This window comes from Podarcis erhardii (assembly GCF_964252035.2).
Source record: "Podarcis erhardii genome assembly, chromosome: 2".
NCBI classification, from domain to species: domain Eukaryota; kingdom Metazoa; phylum Chordata; class Lepidosauria; order Squamata; family Lacertidae; genus Podarcis; species Podarcis erhardii.
Window position 1 is genome coordinate 18,652,821 of NC_138498.1, and position 20,323 is coordinate 18,673,143.

General features: G+C 45.6%; 1 protein-coding gene across 1 annotated transcript; it reads left to right on the forward strand.

The window, feature by feature from the left end:
• The first annotated feature begins 471 nt into the window (after positions 1-471).
• Positions 472-2,825, forward strand: KIF2B (kinesin family member 2B). Its single transcript, XM_081849639.1, has one exon. It carries the CDS (start codon positions 487-489, stop codon positions 2,692-2,694), a length of 2,208 nt encoding a protein of 735 aa, XP_081705765.1. The 5' UTR covers positions 472-486; the 3' UTR covers positions 2,695-2,825.
• The last annotated feature ends 17,498 nt before the right edge of the window (positions 2,826-20,323 follow it).

The following is a 20,323-nucleotide window of genomic DNA, read 5'->3' on the forward strand; positions in this document are numbered from 1 at the left end:
GGTCATGAAGAGTCGGACGACTAAACGACTAAACAACAACAACAACATATTTGGAGATCTGAGGGCAGTACACAGAATAAAGATATAAAACCACAAAGAAGAAGAATATAAAACCACGAAGAAGAAGAACTGAGGCTTAAAATTCAAAGAGGAAGTTATTCAGAAATGGAGAGGGCTTAGCAACGCGCTTTAGAATGGAAACGTCAGATGGGGAAACGCGTCCCATTAAAACGGATCTAAAAAGCGTGTGTACAGTGTTACCTTACTGAGCCCACCTGACTTTGTACGACGCCTCTTTTGCATTTTGATTCTCCTGCGCCCTTGACTATTCCTGGACAGGAACGATTCTGAGGTGTAGTGGAAAGGCGTGGGGAAATATGAACGCCTGGGCCCCGGCCATAACTACCCCGAGGAAGCCCTTATGACGCACGATTTGGTAAGGATGACTGTCAAGCAAGTCAGGCGGGCAGGGGCTCTGTCTGGGCCATGCGCACGGGTGCCTTTTACCACCAGGCGCTGGATGACTGTGGCTGTCTGCCTTGGGCGGCAGCGTGCCTGCCCGGCCCCTTCTCCCGCTACCCGCTCCTGCCGAGGATCGGCACCGCTTCCTCTCCCCGATTCAAGGCGCAGACAGTCATGGCGAAGCAGTTCGGAGCCATCCACGTGGGCACCTACTTGGAGATCAAGCGGAGCGACGGGAGGATCCACCCGGCGTTGGTCACGGCGCTGCACGAGGACGCCAGCAGCGTGACCGTCGAGTGGATCGAGAAAGGAGTCAACAAGGGCAAGAAGGTGGAGCTGGACCTCGCCTTCTCGCTCAACCCTCATTTGGCACCGATGGAGCTCAGCCCCGAGGCGGTCTCGGCGCCCACGCCGTCGGATCAAGGGGATCACCCCACCCCGCCGCAGAACTACGTGGTGACCCCCATCCAGAAGGAGAAGTCGGGCGGCGATAGCGAGGATCGCGACTTCAACAAGAGGCCCCCGTCGACGGGGACGGCGGGCAAGATCAGCCCCAGCCCCGCGCGCAAATCGCCGTGCGTCCTAGAGGTGGAGAGGATGCGCGAGCGGCGAGAGAAGCGACACTTGGAGTTCATGGAGAGGCGAGCGCGGCGCGGCGCCAGCGGCGCGCACCCGCACGCGGATGTGATCGCCGTGATCGAGCAGTACCGCGCCGCTTTGCAGCACTGCGGCTCCGCTCTCCTGGCCCAAACGTGCCCCCTGGAGCCCTCCCGCGGCTGTGCGCGCAAAATCTGCGTGTGCGTCCGCAAGAGGCCCCTCAACCAGCGCGAGGAGGAGCTGAAGGAGGTCGACGTGGTGACCATCCCTTCCTCGGACGTGGTAATGGTGCACGAAGCCAAGCAGAAACTGGATCTCACCCGCTACCTGGAGAACCAGACCTTCCGCTTCGACCACGCCTTCGACGACCACGCCTCCAACGAAAGTGTCTACAAGCACACGGCGCAACCTCTGGTGGAGATCATCTTCAGAGGAGGCATGGCCACGTGCTTTGCCTATGGGCAGACGGGCAGCGGCAAGACCCACACGATGGGAGGTGACTTCTCTGGCAAGAGGCAGGATTCCTCAAAAGGGATCTATGCTATGACTGCCCGGGACGTCTTCTGCCTGCTGCAGGAGCCCACTTACAAAATCCTGGAGCTCCAGGTCTTTGGGGCTTTCTTCGAGATCTATTGGGGGAAGGTCTATGACCTACTGAACTGGAAGAAGCGGCTGAGGGTGCTTGAGGATAGCAACCAACAGGTCCAGGTGGTGGGTCTCCTGGAGCAGGAAGTGGGCTGCGTAGAAGATGTGATGAGGCTCATTGAGATAGGGAATCGGTGCAGAACTTCTGGCCAGACCTCAGCAAATGCCCACTCGTCCCGAAGCCACGCCGTTTTCCAGATCATCCTAAAGAGGAGAGGGAGGCTGCATGGTAAGTTTTCCTTGATTGATTTAGCTGGCAATGAGCGAGGAGCCGATACCTCCAGTGCGGACCGGCAAACCAGGCTGGAGGGTGCAGAGATCAACAAGAGCCTCTTGGCACTTAAGGAATGCATCAGGGCTTTGGGACGCAACAAAGGTCACACGCCCTTCCGGGCCAGTAAACTGACTCAGGTGTTAAGGGACTCCTTTATCGGAGAAAACTCCTGTACCTGCATGATCGCCACCATTTCTCCAGGGATGAGGTCGTGTGAGCACACACTCAACACTCTGAGATACGCCAATCGGGTGAAAGAGCTGGCAGTGGACACAAGCACCTTCCGACAGCTCCAGCCCATCTTGCCCAGATCCATCTTTCAGCTGGATGACTTGTCCAGGCCCTGGACAGTCCAGAGCTTGCCCGAGACGGATGAGTTCAAAGTGTTCTGCGTACAGAATGAGGACCAGGTCTCTCCGGCAACCCTTACCTTCATTGGCAGGGGGAGAGGCGAGAAGAAGAGGAAAGAGATGGATGAGAAAGCTCTGGTGGAGGAGCACCAAGAGTCTCTCCGGTGCCTGAAAGGTTTTCTGAAAATGGCTGACGATGCAGACTATGACATGGATTTTTACGCCTCTCAGTTCGAAGCGGTTCTGGCCCAGAAGATCGCCATTCTGTCTGAGATCCAAGATAAAGTGAAATTGTTCCGTAAGAACCTCTGCAGGGAAGAACCGGGCAGCAATCATGTCCTTGTGAAGAGATCTCGTGTTCTGTGAATTGGCATGATCCTGTTCCACTTTTCTCTTCTTTTTCCATGTCAGCTTATGTCAAGGTTTACACAACATCCTGCCTCTCCAGCCACCTGACAACGTGGCAACTTAAAGAATACTTAAACCTCCCATCTCTACATAGGTGTCCGTTTTGTCTTTAATGCCAGGGTGGAAAGTCTCCTGAGAGAATCTCCAAATGCTTCTATTAGTGTCCTAAAATAACATGTTGTTGAGTTGAGCACACAATCCCAGGGCATTTGGCATTTCTGAACAGACCTTTTTTTAAAAACAACAACAACAAAGAAGGGAAAAGAAATTATAATATAAAGCTTTGGGAGGGGGGCAGTTTTGTAGGTAGCATAAGTATGGATTTATGTAGTACCTGCTTCTTTCCACCCAACCTAAGCCCATCTCTCTGTCTCGTCGGTCCACAAGAGTATTTTTAAAAACATGGAGGAATAGAGAAATAAAGTGAAGGAACAAGATGATCCAACATGGAAAAGCTGGCTTTAACAAAGGGTGCTTTTAAGATTACATATCTTAATCTTGGTGAGAGAGAGGCTTTCTTGTCTATAGGCATTCCTAACCTTTGTCATCAGAGAACAAACACTGTACCTTTGCAAACAGGCTTGTATGATTTGTGATCCATCAAAACAAACCAAGGCTGTCTACATGTACTTTAAAGTACAATCAAAGTACATTCTTTCCCTCAAGGAAATCTGGACGCTGCAGTTTACTCCTCACAGAGTTTCAGTTCCCGGCAACTTTTGACAAAACACTAGTGCCCAGAATTCTTTGAGGGGGGGAATGCAGGTCGAATGTACTTTGGAGTGTGTATGCATCCATAATATCACATCAAGGGGTTTGTTTGGAGCATATGCACCCCTTCCTTAAAGCAATTTGGCTTCCTTTTCAAAACACCTGAGATAATAGGCGAGAGTCATTCAAGTAGGCACTTAGAATTCATTAGGTGAAGACAGCCACTCTTTCTCTCCTCTCATTATAATTCGACATTTGACACTGCCTGTGTATTCTCTTAAATCTTTGCTTTTTATAAAAGTGCGGTGCATAATCCATCACAGTCACCACCACCGTTTTGCAAACACAGCGAACCCGCCTTATACCCAAGTCATGCCATTGGTCCATTTGGCTCAATATTTTCCACACTGACTGTGGTCCTCCAGGGGGGTTCTTTCCCAGCACCACCTGGGAAATGCTTGGGATTGAACATGGCACCTTCTGTAGGTGAAGCAAATGCTCATCTCTGTTCCAGATAGGCAGACAACCTAGTTCTATTCTCTGGACTTGTGCACTTAAATCGTAGAATTGCAGAGTTGCCATGCAGGAACTTTTTGCCCGACTTGGGGCTCAAACCCACAACCCTGAGATTTAAGAGTCCTGTGCTGTACCAAGTGAGCTATCCCACATCTTACAGAGCTCTCTGCAGTCACAGGACTCTAGATGTATCTACCCCTTTGCTGGGAAATAACTCACACAAGGACACAGATATTAGGTTTATGGTATTGGGCAAATTTGGCCACAACTTTATCGAATTACAGAATGTGAGCGGTATTGGCTTAGGCATTGATTGGACCCGACTATATCTGACTTCTGCCCACTGTGCAGGAAGTCCAGTAAGGATAAACCACCGGTAGGGGGAGCCCTGTCGATGCGAACCAACTCAAGCTCCCCCTGGTGTTCCCGTCGGGGTCGTGTCAAGGCCCTAGCCCCCAGCCGGGCTTCAGACTAGATCAACACCCCCGGGTTCCTTTAATAGAATACCCTTAAGCATGGAGGGGCAGGTGATGACCACACCTCACCTCCCCCACACAAGGTCAAACAGTGCCTAACCGCAACCCTAACAAAGTTGTGACGATTGCTACGAGGTAGGCGGAAACCAAGTGGCCATTGCCAATTTGTCAAGTGGAAAAATTCCTATCAGGCCCCTTAGACAACCAAGGTGACCAACCAAAGTTCATAGCAAGGCCATTGCCTAACCTGCAAATAGGGAGGGTGATTGAGGAAGTGAGCCAAAGAAGAAGTCCTCTGACTCGCTCCTCGGTTTAAACTGCCCTCGCCACGCCCCCCCCCCGGCCAGCGGATTGGCTGGCCGAGCTCTGATGTGGCCGGGATCCCCAGGCAACGGGGGACAAAGTCCCCCGCCCCCGGTGGGGTGTGGGTGGCCACGTGGTCCACCGCAACTCCTCCCCACTGCCAAGTGGAGCAGATTAGTTATATCCCTTTAGCTAGAACTCTTAATTTACAGGAGTTGATAATTAATAGGGTGGTTCATAAAAAGTTTTTTTTAAAAAAAATAAATGCCTGCTCCAAAGGTCTTATCTTACTACGCTAGGGATTATATGGCTATATCTGAAATTTCATGCATATTAGTTAATATCTTGACCCTGCTCCACTGAATTGAAATTTCAACCTTCATGACACAGGAAAACGGCCAAGTAAACAGCTATTTTCATGGAGGAGAGTCAAGATATTAACTGATATGCATGAAATTTCAGATATAGCTATATAATCCCCAGTGTAGTAAGATAAGACCTTTGGAGCAGGCATTTTTTTAAAAAAAAGGTTTTTTATGAACCACCCTATTAATTAAGCCACTGTGAAGACTTCAGCACTTTCCATTCATTGGGCTGTTTCATTGTCTTTGGCTCTTGATGCCCACAAGATTATTTCCATCCTTCATTGTAGCCATGCGGAGACTGTGTTACAGGAACTCGAAGAGAAAACAAAGAGAAAGGAAATGTTTTGTACAGAAAGAGTCTACTTCTAGGGGCCAAGGTCCCTTCACCCCCCCCATAAAATATTTGAGGGGGCCGCCCCCTCCCAAAAAAGTTGATGGGCATTGTCATTCAAATTATGTGTGCCTGCCTCATCTTGCTACTGATTATGCAGGGCGGGGCTTATATATATAATTTTCTGTTTTACAATTTATAATATTTATTTAACCAACCTTAAAATATCAATGACTTCCCTTCTTCTCCCGATGCTGAATTCCTGCAACACTCCTTCCACAGTTCATTTTGCATAACATAAATCCCTGCATATTTTAAATAATAATAATAGTTTATTATTTATACCCCACCCATCTGGCTGAGTTTCCCCAGCCACTCTGGGCGGCTCCCAATCAAATGTTAAAAACAGTGGAGTGTTAAATATTAAAAACTCCCTGAACTGGGCTGCCTTCAGATGTCTTTTAAAGATAGGATAGCTGCTTATTTCCTTCACATCTGAAGGGAGGGTGTTCCACAGGGTGGGCGCCACTACCGAGAAGGCCCTCTGTCTGGTTCCTTGTAACTTGGCTTCTCTCAGTGAGGGAACCACCAGAAGGCCCTTGGTGCTGGATCTCAGTGTCGGGGCTGAACGATGGGGGTGGAGACGCTCCTTCACGTATACAGGACCGAGGCCGTTTAGGGCCTTAAAGGTCAGCACCAACACTTTGAATTGTGCTCGGAAACGTACTGGGAGCCAGTGCAGATCTCTCAGAACCAAGCCATTCAGTATTCCACTATTACATCCATCAAAACTTATTTATACTGTTGAATTTATCTTAATGCTGCCAACGTTTTCAGATGTACACAATTTACCCCCATATGTTTAATAAACATTTCCCAATCTTCTTTAAACGAATCTGTAAGCTGCACATATTCCATCAGTTTAAGTTTCCATTCTTCTTTGGCTCATTTCCCATTTCGGGGCTAACAAAATGTGAAACATATTTTCACATTTATATGCTGCTTTGGTGCTTAAGGGAACAAATGATAGGTATTTGGCCTCCCTGGTTTTCTTTTCACAACAACCTTGGCAGGTAGGTTGGGTTGAGAGGTAGGAAGCTATGCTAAGCTTCTTGGCTGGGTTGGGATTTATACCTGAGTTTCCCTAAACCTAGTTTCTCCCTCTCTCGCACACACATCTTCAAGGCTAAAAATAATTTTGGAGGAGAGGCAAAGTGTGAGGTACTCACTACCACATCCCCCATGTGGTAGACCCAGCTCAATTTAGTGGAGATGGGCATGGCATCTTTTTTCTAAGAAACCACTGAGAGCTCCAAAAGTGGACCTTTTTTCTTTCTTTTTTTAGTTAGTAGCAGTGAATATTTTATTTTTAGGTTTGTTTGTGTTTTTTTTTTTTAAAAAAAATTGGTTTTTCAAATTAAAATTTTACAGAGATACATCAAACATAAATCATAAAAACAAGATTCCAAGGAATCGCCTGGATTTCCATCCTTCCCTTTGTGGGTCCTATTGTTAATCATTTCCTCCTGCATCTTTTATGATAATCCTAAACTTTTACATCTCCATTATGTCCAGAATTCAACCTTAAACTACAAGTGTTATTCCAATCCTACTAATGATTTTAACTGTTTACAATGGTCTTTAAGATAAGTTATAAATTTTCCCCATTCCTTCTTAACATTTTGGTCTTCCTGATTTCTGATTCTTCCTGTCATTTTTGCCATTTTGGCATAATCCATCAACTTCATCTGCCATTCTTCTCTGGTAGGGACTTTATCTTCTTTCCATCTCTGGGCCATTAACATCCATGCAGCTGTGGTTGCATACATAAACAGTCTTTTCTGCTCCTTTGTGATTTTGGCACCTAGAATTCCTAAAAGGAAGGTTTCAGGCCCAAAAGTGGACTTTTTGCATCACGTTTCATTTAAACCAATATCACCAGTAGGCAAAAGCTAAAACAGGAGTGTTGTTAAGCCATAATACATGGTAAAGGAATTCCTCTTTCCCTTTACATATGCTACCATTTTGTACTGAGCTTAAATTAATTTCAACAAAATAAAGAATGTGCTCTCTATCGATACCATAGTATGGCATAACCTGATTTCAAATTAATTACTTTTTTCATAGAGCACTGAGTGCTGCAGGGCAGTGTTCTCTGAAATTCCACATTATTAAGAGGGAATACTGTTATTTCCCCTGGTAAATGTTAGCTGTTCTCATTATATATCGAATTCTCCCACTTAACAAACTGTACTCAGTGCATCTTAAAAAAAAGAAAGAAAGAAAACGATTTAGGAGATATTTGCAGTTGTCTGCTGGTAGAACATCTGCCATTTCATAACAGACTTTGAAGCATTCTCTTTTGAAATTGTTCACCTTCGATTTTATCCCTCTTCTTGCCTTTAATGTTCCTTGGGCTGTGTTCACAGAAACAAGCTCCTTGAAAGATTTCCCTGTTGTTTATGCTTTGTGTTTCAGAGCCCATCTCCTGACGGTGGGTGTCTTAAAAGCACCCCCCACCCAGCAACAAGCCATGGGGGTAACACTAGATAAGAATATGATTTCAAGTGGAGAATGAGATATTCTACACAAGGAATTTCATTTGCAGTAGGGAAATCCCATGTGATAAGAACACAGAGGCTTCCCCACATCTCTTCAATTTATAAAAGAGATCTGGTAGCATGGTATTATCCTCAAAACAAACTACAATCTAACATGCCAACTGCCCAGAGTATTTCAGTAAGTCTCTAAAATAGATGTCTGTATTGTACATAATTGAGGCTACAATTGTATACACCAAGGATGGGGGAACGTGTGGCCCTCTGGATATTGTTGGACTCCAACTTCCATCAGCTCCAGCTAGTAGGACCAGTGTTAAAGGTGATGGTGTAGTGGTTAAGAGTGGTAGACTCGTAATCTGGGGAACCGGGTTCGTATCTCCGCTCCTCCACATGCAGCTGCTGGGTGACCTTGGGCTAGTCACATTTCTCTGAAGTCTCTCAGCCCCACTCACCTCACAGAGTGTTTGTTGTGGGGGTGGAAGGGAAAGGAGAATGTTAGCCGCTTTGAGACTCCTTAAGGTAGTGATAAAGCGGGATATCAAATCCAAACTCTTCTTCTTCTTCTTCAGCAACACCCAAGAGGGCCACAACTACCTGGAAGTCTCATTAAATTTCCTGGAACATCTGAGTAGATGGGCCCAGGACTGCACCATGAAACACAGAGAGTTTGCTTTTGTCTTGAGAGAGATTGTGTGTTCTTGTATGCAAATGTAATCAATTAGAATTCATCTAAGATTTCCTTATCCCCATATTGCAGAGATGGGGCTGAAGCCAAGAGAATGGTGGCTTGCCTGGGGCCATGTATCAGATTAATGGCACAGATAAGATTTGAACCTGCAAGTTCCTGGTTCCTGGCTCAGTTTACTCGCCATTATGCCACTCCAGTTCTGATGTGCAGAACTTGATCCTAGTCATGTTTATTTGGAATTAATTCCTCTCGGTGGGCTCCCAGGTTAATTGTGCTTTATGGATTCTGTTTCATGGTGCCTCGGGCTGTGTTCTCGTGTTTTGAATGTGAGAAAGATGACTGGTTTCAAAAGGAATAAATGAATGTGCATAGATTGGGGTTGTGGCGCTCATCTCGCTTTATTGGCCAAGGGAGCCGGCGTACAGCTTCCAGATCATGTGACCAGCATGACTAAGCCACTTCTGGCGAACCAGAGCAATGCACAGAAACGCCGTTTACCTTCCCACTGGAGCGGTACCTATTTATCTACTTGCACTTTGATGTGCTTTTGAACTGCTAGGTTGGCAGGAGCAGGGACCGAACAATGGGAGCTGACCCCGTTGCGGGGATTCGAACCGCTGACCTTCTGATCAGCAAGTTCTAGGCTCTGTGGTTTAACCCACAACACCACCTGCGTCCCTCTAGACATGTTTACTCGAATGAAGATCCACGGAATATTTTGTGAATTTTGTTGTTATCCATACTGTGAAACCCCAAATGCCAACCTTTCTCTCAGCCCTACTGGGAAGCAGCGTGAATTCAGTAGGAAGGGCCATGGCTCTGTGGAAGAACAGCTGCTTTGAATGCAGAAGGTCCCAGGTTCATCTTCCCAGCATTTCCAATGACCCTCACACCTAATCCAACCACTTTTTGTGTGTGTGTGTGTGTGTGTGTGTGTGCTTTGTACAGAGAAACATAGGACCGGGTTATAATTCAGTTTGAATCAGAGGACTCCAGTTTCAGTGATTCATGAAGTGGGCTGTCAGGGTTCAAATGAGCCCTGAAGTTTCATACTTAAAACATTTCAAAAAAAATTATGGGAGGAAGATTCTATTGCTGACTGCTTCAAATGTAGATTTCCTACAACCTGATATATTGAAAGTAGAACATAAACCCATCACAGTGGTACCTTGGTTCTCAAACTTAATCCGTTCCGGAAGTCCGTTCCAAAGCCAAAGCATTCCAAAACCAAGGCGTGCTTTCCCATAGAAAGTAATGCATAATGGATTAATCCATTCCAGACTTTTAAAAACAATCCCTAAAACAGCAATTTAACATGAATTTTAATGACAAGACCATTGATCCGTAAAATGAAAGCAATAATCAATGTCCTCAACTATAAAATAAATAAGACAGTATTGCATATGATAAAAATTAAAATTATTATTTTTTCTTACCTGCACTGATGATAGTCATTGTTTGGATGGGGGGCTTTTATCCATTTCTGCAGTCACACAATCAATCAATCAATCAGTAGTTGAACTGGGTTCCACACAGTCACAAAAACAAATTGACCGAAAAAGCCTCAAAAACAAAAACACAAAATAAATAGCAAAAACAAAAGCACCAAACTGAATCTGTTCTGGAAGTCCGTTTGACTTCTGAAATGTTCGAAAACCAAGGCACAGCTTCTGATTGGTGCAGGGCCCTGGAAACAATAGCCGACAGCCACATCAGACGTTCGACTTCCACAAACGTTCAAAAACCGGAACACTTACTTCTAGGTTTTTGGTTTTTGCGAACCAAGGCGTTTGAGCACTGAGATATTTTAGAACCAAGGTACCACTGTAAAGGCTTGGATGGTGATTCCTGTGATTTCTTTGAAAACACAAGCCCTCTTTGTTTATATATCATTTCTAAACCCACAACCGTCTTTGACTGATTTCAATTACAAAAAAATATAGGAAGAATAGTATCACTCAGATATCAACAGCAGCAGCTATAGGGAGGCAGCACCCAATCTGAATGAAGAATGGTTAGTTTATTTTCAATTTCTTATCTTGTCAATCAAATAGAGCTGACAGAGCAATAATCCTTTGAAGTTATTACAATGCCCAGGTTTCTCTCCGTGTACAGAAAAGTGTCAAGTTGAATGAGATGGTTGGTTTCCTCGTATGCAAACATTTGTACCATTGGCTTTGATGGGCAGATAGAGTTGCCATCCATCCAATCTTGTCATGTGTTCGCCGTGTCTGATGTTGCAGCCTTGTGGAACAATACAGTGAGATGCTTTGATTCTTCTTTAGATAATGGATGAGAGGGTTTAATTCTTCTTTGAAAGACTGTCCACTAAGGATTTTGACACTTTCCCCCTTTTGCATCCGGTCGCTGGAGCATAAAGGTAAAAATATATCTGAGGTAGAATCATAAGTTCCACCCACAATGTATAACAAAGGTGAGAAAGCTCAGACGTCAAAAGTAATAATAATACTAATTTTATTACTTATACGCTGCACATCTGACTGGGTTGCTACAGCCGCTCTGGGCAGCTCCCAACAAAATATAAAAACACAGTAAAACATCAGCAATTACAAATTTCCCTGAGCAAGTCAAATGGTTGTTTAGCTGTTTGACATCTGTTTGACAGGGTGGGCACCACTACTGAGAAGGTCTTCTGTCTGGTTCCCCATAGCTTTACTTCTCACAGTGAGGGAACTGCCAGAAGGCCCTCAGAGCTGGACCTCAATGTCTGAGCTGAACGATGGGGATGGAGATGTTCCTTCAGGTATACAAGGATGAGACCTGTTTAGGGCTTTAAAGGTCAATGTCACACTTTGAATTGTGCTTGGAAACATACTGGGAGCCCATGTAGATCTTTTAGGACCAGTGTTATATTGTCATGGTAGCTGCTCCAGTCACCATATTCTGGACTGGTTGTTGTTTCCGAGGTGCAAACGTGCCCCTGCAGGCCCCTCAATCTGGCCTTTAGAAAGCTCCTCACCCCTCATAAGCCTTGCTCCCCCCCCCGCCCCCAATACTCTTGCGTGGCTGGAATGTGCCCTTAAACTCTAAAAATTCATCTTCCTTCCTTCCTTCCTTCCTTCCTTCCTTCCTTCCTTCCTTCCTTCCTTCCTCCCTCCCTCCCTCCCTCCCTCCTTTCCTTTCCTTTCCTTTCCTTTCCTTTTTGTATTTGTCTTCTTCTTCTTCTTTGAGAAAGTAATAAGCACAAATAAATAAGAATAAAAATGTACACCCACCACTGAGACCATTTCATTGTAACTATCCAACCTCCCAAAATTGTGAAGGTTTGATCCCTTTCCATTTTAACAGTACAAATTCTACTAACACCTTCCATATCTCCTCAAAATCATTTCTCCTATATCTTCCCTGTCTTACCTTAATGGCAAATGTTAAAAATTCATTTTGCTTGCCTAGAGAGAGTAAAAACAAGCTTACAGCACAGAGGTAGAATTTGCATTTGCTTCTCCACCTACCGGTATTTTGACTCTGGCCCCATCTGCTACAGTCATGTGACCCTCAAAAGGTAACTCAGAAGTCAATGCACCCTTTGGGCTGAAGAAAGTTCTCCACCCATGACGTATGTAATTCCTTAGTGCTCTACTACAAATCGCTGTGAATGGCTACTGTCTACAGTGGCTGTCCACAGCTCTCCAGGTTTTAAGCAGGTTTAGCCTGGAGAAGAGGAGGTTAAGGGGTAATATGATAGCCATGTTCAAATATTTAAAGGATGTCACATAGAGGAGGGAGAAAGGTTGTTTTCTGCTGCTCCAGAGAAGCGGACATGGAGCAATGGCTCCAAACTACAAGAAAGAAGATTCCACCTAAACATTAGGAAGAACTTCCTGACAGTAAGAGCTGTTCGACAGTGGAATTTGCTGCCAAGGAGTGTGGTGGAGTCTCGTTCTTTGGAGGTCTTTAAGCAGAGGCTTGACAACCATATGTCAGGAGTGGTCTGATGGTGTTTCCTGCTTGGCAGGGGGTTGGACTCGATGGCCCTTGTGGTCTCTTCCAACTCTATGATTCTATGATTCTATAAGCAGGGAGAATCTCCCAGTATTACCTGGAGATGGAGGTGATTGAGCCTGGGTCCTTTTGCAAGCGAAGCAAATGGTCTCCCAGTGAGATACAGCCATTCCCCATTGACACACAGTTTTTGTTATGTAAATAGCAGCTGCAGGGAAGCTGGAGCAAATTTAGGGTGGAGGGGGCGGGGGGGGGGCAGAAGGAGTTTTTCACTCCCTGGCCAAGTTTCGAAAGGCATAATAAACCTACCTCCGAAGCTGCTATTTGCACTTGAAGAGAAACGCTCATTGGCAGCAATGGTAGCTTTCCTTGAAACAAGAAGTACCTTTGACTGGGAGTGGCCGCCAGGACCACATAACACCAGCCCTGAGAGATCTGCATTGGCTCCCAGTACGTTTCCGAGCACAATTCAAAGTGTTGGTGCTGACTTTTAAAGCCCTAAATGGCCTCGGTCCTGTATACCCGAAGGAGCGTCTCCACCCACATCGTTCAGCCCGGACACTGAGGTCCAGAACCGAGGGCCTTCTGGCGGTTCCCTCATTGTGAGAAGTGAGGTTACAGGGAACCAGACAGAGGGCCTTCTCGTTAGTGGTGCCCGCCCTGTGGAACACCCTCCCTTCAGATGTGAAGGAAATAAGCAGCTATCTTCTCTTTAAAAGATATCTGAAGGCAGCCCTGTTTAGGGAAGTTTTTAATATTTAATGCTGCATTGTTGATACACTTGATTAGGAGCCGCCCAGAGTGGCTGGGGAAACTCAGCCAGATGGGCGGGGTATAAATAATATATTATTATTATTATTATTATTATTATTATTATTATTATTATTATATTTGCAGAGAGGTGACATTGACAGTGAGACAAAGGGTTAAGCATCCTCCCTCCATTACTGCTGTCCTGAGACTGTTCAGATTCCCCTGCAGCTGCTATTGGCGAGTGGGAATGGGCACCTTAACTTTATCCACCCATTTCACATCACTTCTAGCTTGGCCCTCTGTGTGTCACTCTGATTATTTTCAGCAGCAATTTAGTACGGGGTCCAAGTAACATGTATTAACCCTCCTTGCTTCCCATCCCTCCAACCCCACCCCCCAAAACCAAAACCCCACAGCTACATTAAAAAAATAAATAATCTGATGCAGTTTGACAAAAACAATGATTAAGGGTCTGCTTAATTCTTTTGATTTAAACTGAATTCAGGTGTTTTTAATACCAGTGCCCGTTTGATCGTATTATCATAGCGCAACTTTTAATTTAATTTGGCCAAAAAAAAGCAACAAAGCAACTCCCTCCCCAAAAGAACGCCCAACCCTGCCTGACCCATTTATGGATTAAAAGTCATGAATGAGGTTAATGTATAATTAATGAGCTGTGCTGCTTCGCTATGACAGCTGTGAATAATGATGGATGAGGGGGATGTGGGATCCGACGAGCAGTCCAAGGTCAAACCACATGTGGGATTCTTGCTATTGCCTGGCAGCGCTTTCATTCTTGCAGTGTTCCTACTTTAAAGAGCAGCATAGCTATGAAGCGGAAATTACTGAATGGCTGAGCAGGGAGAGGTAGAGAGACAAACCAGGGTCAAAGCCCTGAATGGACCATTCTCTAGATGCGATTGGGCTAAAACTTCCATCACCTTTAACTGTTGGCCATGCTGACTGAGGCTGATATATAATGAGTTGAAACAATTGTTAAAAATAACTTTTTCTTTAAAAAACAACAACACACGAAGCTTTTCTTTTAGGAATCCTAGGTGCCAAAATCCCAAGGGAGCAGAAAAGACTATTTATGTATGTGACCACGGCTGTGCGGATGTTATTGGCCCAGAGATGGAAAGAAGATAAAGTCTAGACCAGAGAAGAATGGCAGATGAAGTTGATGGATTATGCCGAAATGGCAAAAATTACCAGAAGAGTCAGAAATCAGGGAGACCAAAATTTTAAAAATTAATGGGGGAAATTTATAACTTATCTTAAAAACCTTTGTAAAAAGCTAAAATTGTTAGTAGGACACTTGTAGTTTAATGGTGAATTTCAGATATAATGGAGAGGAAAAATATTTGGATTATCATAAAAGATGCAGCAGGAAATGATTAATAATAGGACCCACAAAGGGTAGGAAGGAAGTACAGGAGATTCTTTGGAATCTTGTTTTTATGTTGTCTGTTGGATTTGTGATTGTAAGACTTTAATCTGAAAAAAACCAAATAAATAAATAAATAAATAAATAAATAAATAGGCTGATGAGAGTTGCAGCCCAGCAACCCTTGGGGCCACCGGTCCCCCATCATGGGTGTAGATTCTACACTAATATTTATTGGTTCTGTATACAGTGGTACCTCGGGTTACAGACGCTTCAGGTTACAGTTGCTTCAGGTTACAGACTCCACTAACCCAGAAAGAGTACCTCAGGTTAAGAACTGTGCTTCAGGATGAGAACAGAAATCGTGCTCCGGTGGCACGGCAGCAGGCCCCATTAGCTAAAGTGGTGCTTCAGGTTAAGAACAGTTTCAGGTTAAGAACGGACCTCCAGAACGAATTAAGTTCTTAACCAGAGGTACCACTGTACCACTGTACCCACATATCTTCCAACATTTCTCCAATGAAGATAGAGATGTTCTACTCAATAATAATAATAATAATTATACTATTTATACCCTATTTACTATTTATTTGTTTTGTGACTGCCCTTAGTTCTGTGAACCGCTCTGAGACCTCTGGGTATAGGGCAGTATATAATTATAATTATAATTATAATTATAATTATAATTATAATTATAATTATAATTATAATTATAATTATAATTATAATTATAATTATAATTATAATTATAATGTAATGTAATGTAATGTAATTATTATTATTCAATAAATAATAACAGCAATAATAATACCCTGCCCATCTGATTGGGTTGCCCCAGCCACGTTGGGCAGCTTCCAACACACACACACACACACACACACACATACACACACACACACATATATCACACATAATTAAACATTAAACAAAACTTCCCTATATGCCTTCAGATGATTTGGGGGCTGGATAACTCGATACCCTCCAACATTTCTGTCATGAAAGTAGGGGCATTCTACCAGGCCCTCCAACATTTCTCCCATGAAAATAGGGACGTCCCGTTCCATAATGATAATTTTGCTATTTATACCCCATACATCTTAGTGGGTTGCCCCAGCACTTTGGACAGCTTCCAACATATATAAAAACATAATTAAACATTAAACATTTTTTAAAAAAACCTTCCCTATACAGGATTGCCTTTAGATGGCTCGGGGGCTGGATAACTCCATAGCCTCCAAAATTTCTCCAATGAAAATAGTGACATGCTAAGGAAAAGCGGGACATTCCGGGATCGAATAAGAAACTGGCTGGCTTCTCTATAGCTTCCCTATACAGGTGTGATGGCCTGGGAATCCGATTCAGAGGCTGAACCGGAGGAATCCCAGCCTGCACAGGAGTCCCCGCCTCCAGGGCCGGCTGAACTGGGGCAGGGCCTTGATTCTGAAGTGCCTGCACCTGTGCCGGATCCTCAGGAGCAGATACCAGGTGAATCCACTCTGGCTCCGGAGGTGGTTGAGGACACAGTGCCTACAGGTGCGCCTCTCCCAGCCCTGTCAGGGGAAGGTGAGTCTCCCCCTGGGTCCAGTAACCCTCCAGCCTCTCCTGAGCTGCAGAGGCTCAGGACAGAGAGGCGGAGGGAACTGGTTTCTCCCAGGAGGAGTGCTCGCCTTAAGGCCAGGAGAGGCGGGTCTCCTGGGGGCCGGGACCGCCCCTGGCCTCAGAGAAGATAAAGGCCAGTCAGCCTGGTCCCAGGTTGCGGGAGCAACGTCGTTGAAGAGCTGTTTCGGCCAGCACCCAGTTCTGTTCCTCCAGAGTTCCTGTCCTTGCCCAGCTCCTCGCTTTGGACCCCACTTCGCCCATGGAGGACTGTCTGCCGACCCTCGACTCAGGTCCTGGACCTCGCTCCACGGTAACCTCCCCCCGGAACCAGCACAACAGGATTGCCTTCAGCTGACTCAGGTGTCGGATAACTCCATACCTTCCAACATTTCTCCAATGAAAATAGGGACGTCCTAAGTAAAAGTGAGGGACATGGGTGGCGCTGTGGGTTAAACCACAGAGCTTAGGACTTGTCGATCAGAAGGTCAGCGGTTTGAATCCCCATGACGGGGTAAGCTCCCGTTGCTCGGTCCCTGCTCCTGTCAACCTAGCACGTCAAAGTGCAAGTAGATAAATAGGTACCACTCCAGCGGGAAGGTAAACGGCGTTTCCGTGCACTGCTCTGGTTTGCCAGAAGCAGCTTGGTCATGCTGGCCACATGACCTGGGAGCTGTCTGCTGACAAACGCCGGCTCCCTCAGCCAATAAAGCGAGATGAGTGCCGCAACCCCAGAGTCGGTCACGACTGGACCTAATGGTCAGAGGTCCCTTTACCTTTACCTTTATGGAAAAGTGGGACATTCCGGGATCAAATCAGAAATATAGATGGCTTCTCTAAATCAGGGATGTCCCTGGAAAATAGGGACACATGGAGGGTCTGCTGACTGCTTCCTTCTCCTTACTGTCAATGTCCTTGTAGAAGTCAGCGGACAGGATGATGTGGACAAAACTGGCATCAATTGGCTCTGCCTTTCATTGTCTCTGGCTCTGCTTACTGTTGGTCTCCCTTCCTTCCACCATACCAGTTCCAAAGGGCACCAACCACCACTGGCTGCGCAATATCAGCAATGGTGGGGTTAAGAGAAGCAGTGTGACTTTGGCCTAAACACACCGCCCTGCAAACCATTTTACCATACTTGCCCCCTAAAGGCAAGGTACATGTGTAGCCTATAGACCACTGCTTACCAATCACTGCAAACGTCAAAGAACAGACCATGGAAGTGTTTTGAGACACCTTTTTTTTGGGGGGGGGCTGAGATTTAGCTGAGCCTAACGTAAAGCTAGCCCCTAATCTGGTGATGTCTTTGTTGGAACATGATTCCAAATCATCAGTTTTTTGCAAATATGACCATTGCTATCACCCATCCAGAAGCTGTTTATAGCCATGGGTAGGTGGTGAAAAAAGGTAAAGGTAAAGGACTCCTGGATAGTTAAGTCCAGTCAAAGGCGACTCTGGGGTTGCGGCGCTGTCAGGGGCTCAGGAGCAGAGGCACAGGAGAGGGAGGAAATGGAGAGCGAGGGGGAGGAATCCGAGGGGAGCGTAGGCGGTGATAGTGGTCAGAGGGATTCCACGAGCCTCTCCAGCGAATCGGAAGATTCACAGAAGGGAGCGCCGATGACCAGGGCAAGGGGGGTGCCAAGGGGGAAACCCCAGAAGGAAGGGGCCAGCGGGGACTCCCAGAGCAGCAGTTGGAAATCAGGACCAGCTTCCCCACCAGAGCGCAGTGGGGGGGAGGAGTCCCAGGAATCGGGACCAGTGTTCTCACCACCAGCGAGAGGAGATGAGTCAGGATTGACCACGCCTCCATCGGAGAGCGGGGAAACGGTCAAGAGGAAGGTTACTGGCTGGGCGTGCGCACCAAGTTCAAATGTACAGGCGAGCGGCACAGCAGGTAGCCCGGATAGGGAGCCAGGTCCTAAAGCCCGCCGGAAGGAGGGGCAAGACTCAGGGGGGGTCAGCGTCAGAAGAGTCCAGAAAGGAGGAAACCCCAGGGGGCAGAAGGACCCAGAGGAGGAAAGAACAACGGAAGAGGTGGAGTAAGGCTAGAGTCTTAAACTGGTGTCTAGGAGGCGGAGACTCAGATGGAGCTTCGCCGGTCTAAGCTCTAAGACGTAGAGTTGCACGCTGCGATTTGGAAATGGAAACTAATCTTCAATAAAGACTTTTATACGTTATTACTGGCTAGCGTTGGTCCTCTGTGAGCTGGGACCTGGAGGCAACTCTGACAGGCGCTCATCTCACTTTCAGGCAGAGGGAGCCGGCGTTTGTCCACAGACAGCTTTCCGGGTCATGTTGCCAGCATGACTAAACCACTTCTGGCACAACGGGACACCATGACGGAAACCAGAGCACACAGAAACACTGTTTATGTTCCCACTGGAGTGGTACCTATTTATCTTAAATATATATATATTTATTAAGTTTTCATTTTATCACATTTAACCAAATCCTTACTATACTCATTACATATTTGCTCAATCGAGCTTTGATTTCCCTCCCTCCCGTCTCATGGTTTCCATAATTCATTATTACTTCATAGCATTTATACATTATCCCATTACATTTCACGCCTTCCGTAAATCCCAAATTTTTAAATAGATATAAAAAGGCACAAATCCTTAGCACTGCAATTTTCCTTACAACAACCCTGCTAGTGTTGGCAAATGTTTACAATTGTCCTTCAGATATTGTACAAATTTACTCCAGTCTTTTTGGAAAGCTTGATCATGCTGGTTTCAGATTTTCCCGGTTAGCTTTGCCAATTCTGCATTGTCCATCATCTTCGTCTGCCACTCTTCTAGCGATGGAATTTCCTGGGCTAAAGCAGTACCTATTTTTCTACTTGCACTGGTGTGCTTTCGAACTGCTAGGTTGGCAGGAGCTGGGACAGAGCAACAGGAGCTCACTCGTCGTGGGGATTTGAATCGCCAACCTTCTGATCGGCAAGCCCAAGAGGCTCAGTGGTTTAGACCACAGCGCCCCCGCAAAAGATGAAAGCCCAATATAAAAACTATTCAGCCTCTTTACCACTTCCCACCACCCTACCTGTGATTTTACTAGTGCTCGACGTCATGCTTTAAAATCAGTATAAAGCTCAAAATCCCAGCTGCTTCCACCTGAACACAAATTTGATTTGGGCTGTACTTGAAATTTACACATCATGCAGCGTGTTTGTTGATGGAGGCATTTGCTTATTTGAAGAGTGTCATGCTCTAGCCTGCAGCAAAGGCAGGGGTCGAAAAAGAACCCACTGTTTTGTACTCAATCTCCTGGGTATGCACTGCCTAGTCCTTTTTTCTCCTTTCTCCCCAGACTAATAGTTATGCACAATATGCTCTCACTTATCCACACTAAAAAGGAATTTGCAATATATGTGCTTGACGTCAGTTTTTCACCAAAACAAATTGTGATCAAAAGAACATTGCCAAATTATTGGAGAAATTATCTTAATTATAAGGATAATTAGGACAAAGCCATTTTTTATTTCCAAAGGAGGACTATCTTGGATTAGGAGTAATTTGCAAAGGAACTAATGCAAGTCTCTAGCATTGTAAATTTAGAAACTGCTTTAATTCTCGCTTAAGCTGATAAACCACCCCACATGAATCTAATCAGAATGCTACCTGCTGTTGGATGTGTGTGTGTGTGCAGGATTGCATCCCTAATAGCTCAAAAGAGAGCAATGGGGTCGGATTATAAAATCACGTAATTGCAGGCCTGGAAAAGGCTTCTGCACAGTCCATTTTCTGTACTGAAGTAGAATTAATTGTACCTAACTACTTCTGAGAGGCGGGACACGGGTGGCGCTGTGAGTTAAACCACAGAGCCTAGGACTTGCCGATCAGAAGGTCGGCGGATCAAATACCCGCAATGGGGTGAGCTCCCGTTGCTCGGTCCCTGCTCCTGCCAACCTAGCAGTTCGAAAGCACGTCAG

What these genes read in the sequence shown, in the direction of transcription:
- KIF2B (XM_081849639.1), top strand. Translation starts at nt 487, where the DNA reads ATGCGCACGGGTGCCTTTTACCACCAGGCGCTGGATGACTGTGGCTGT.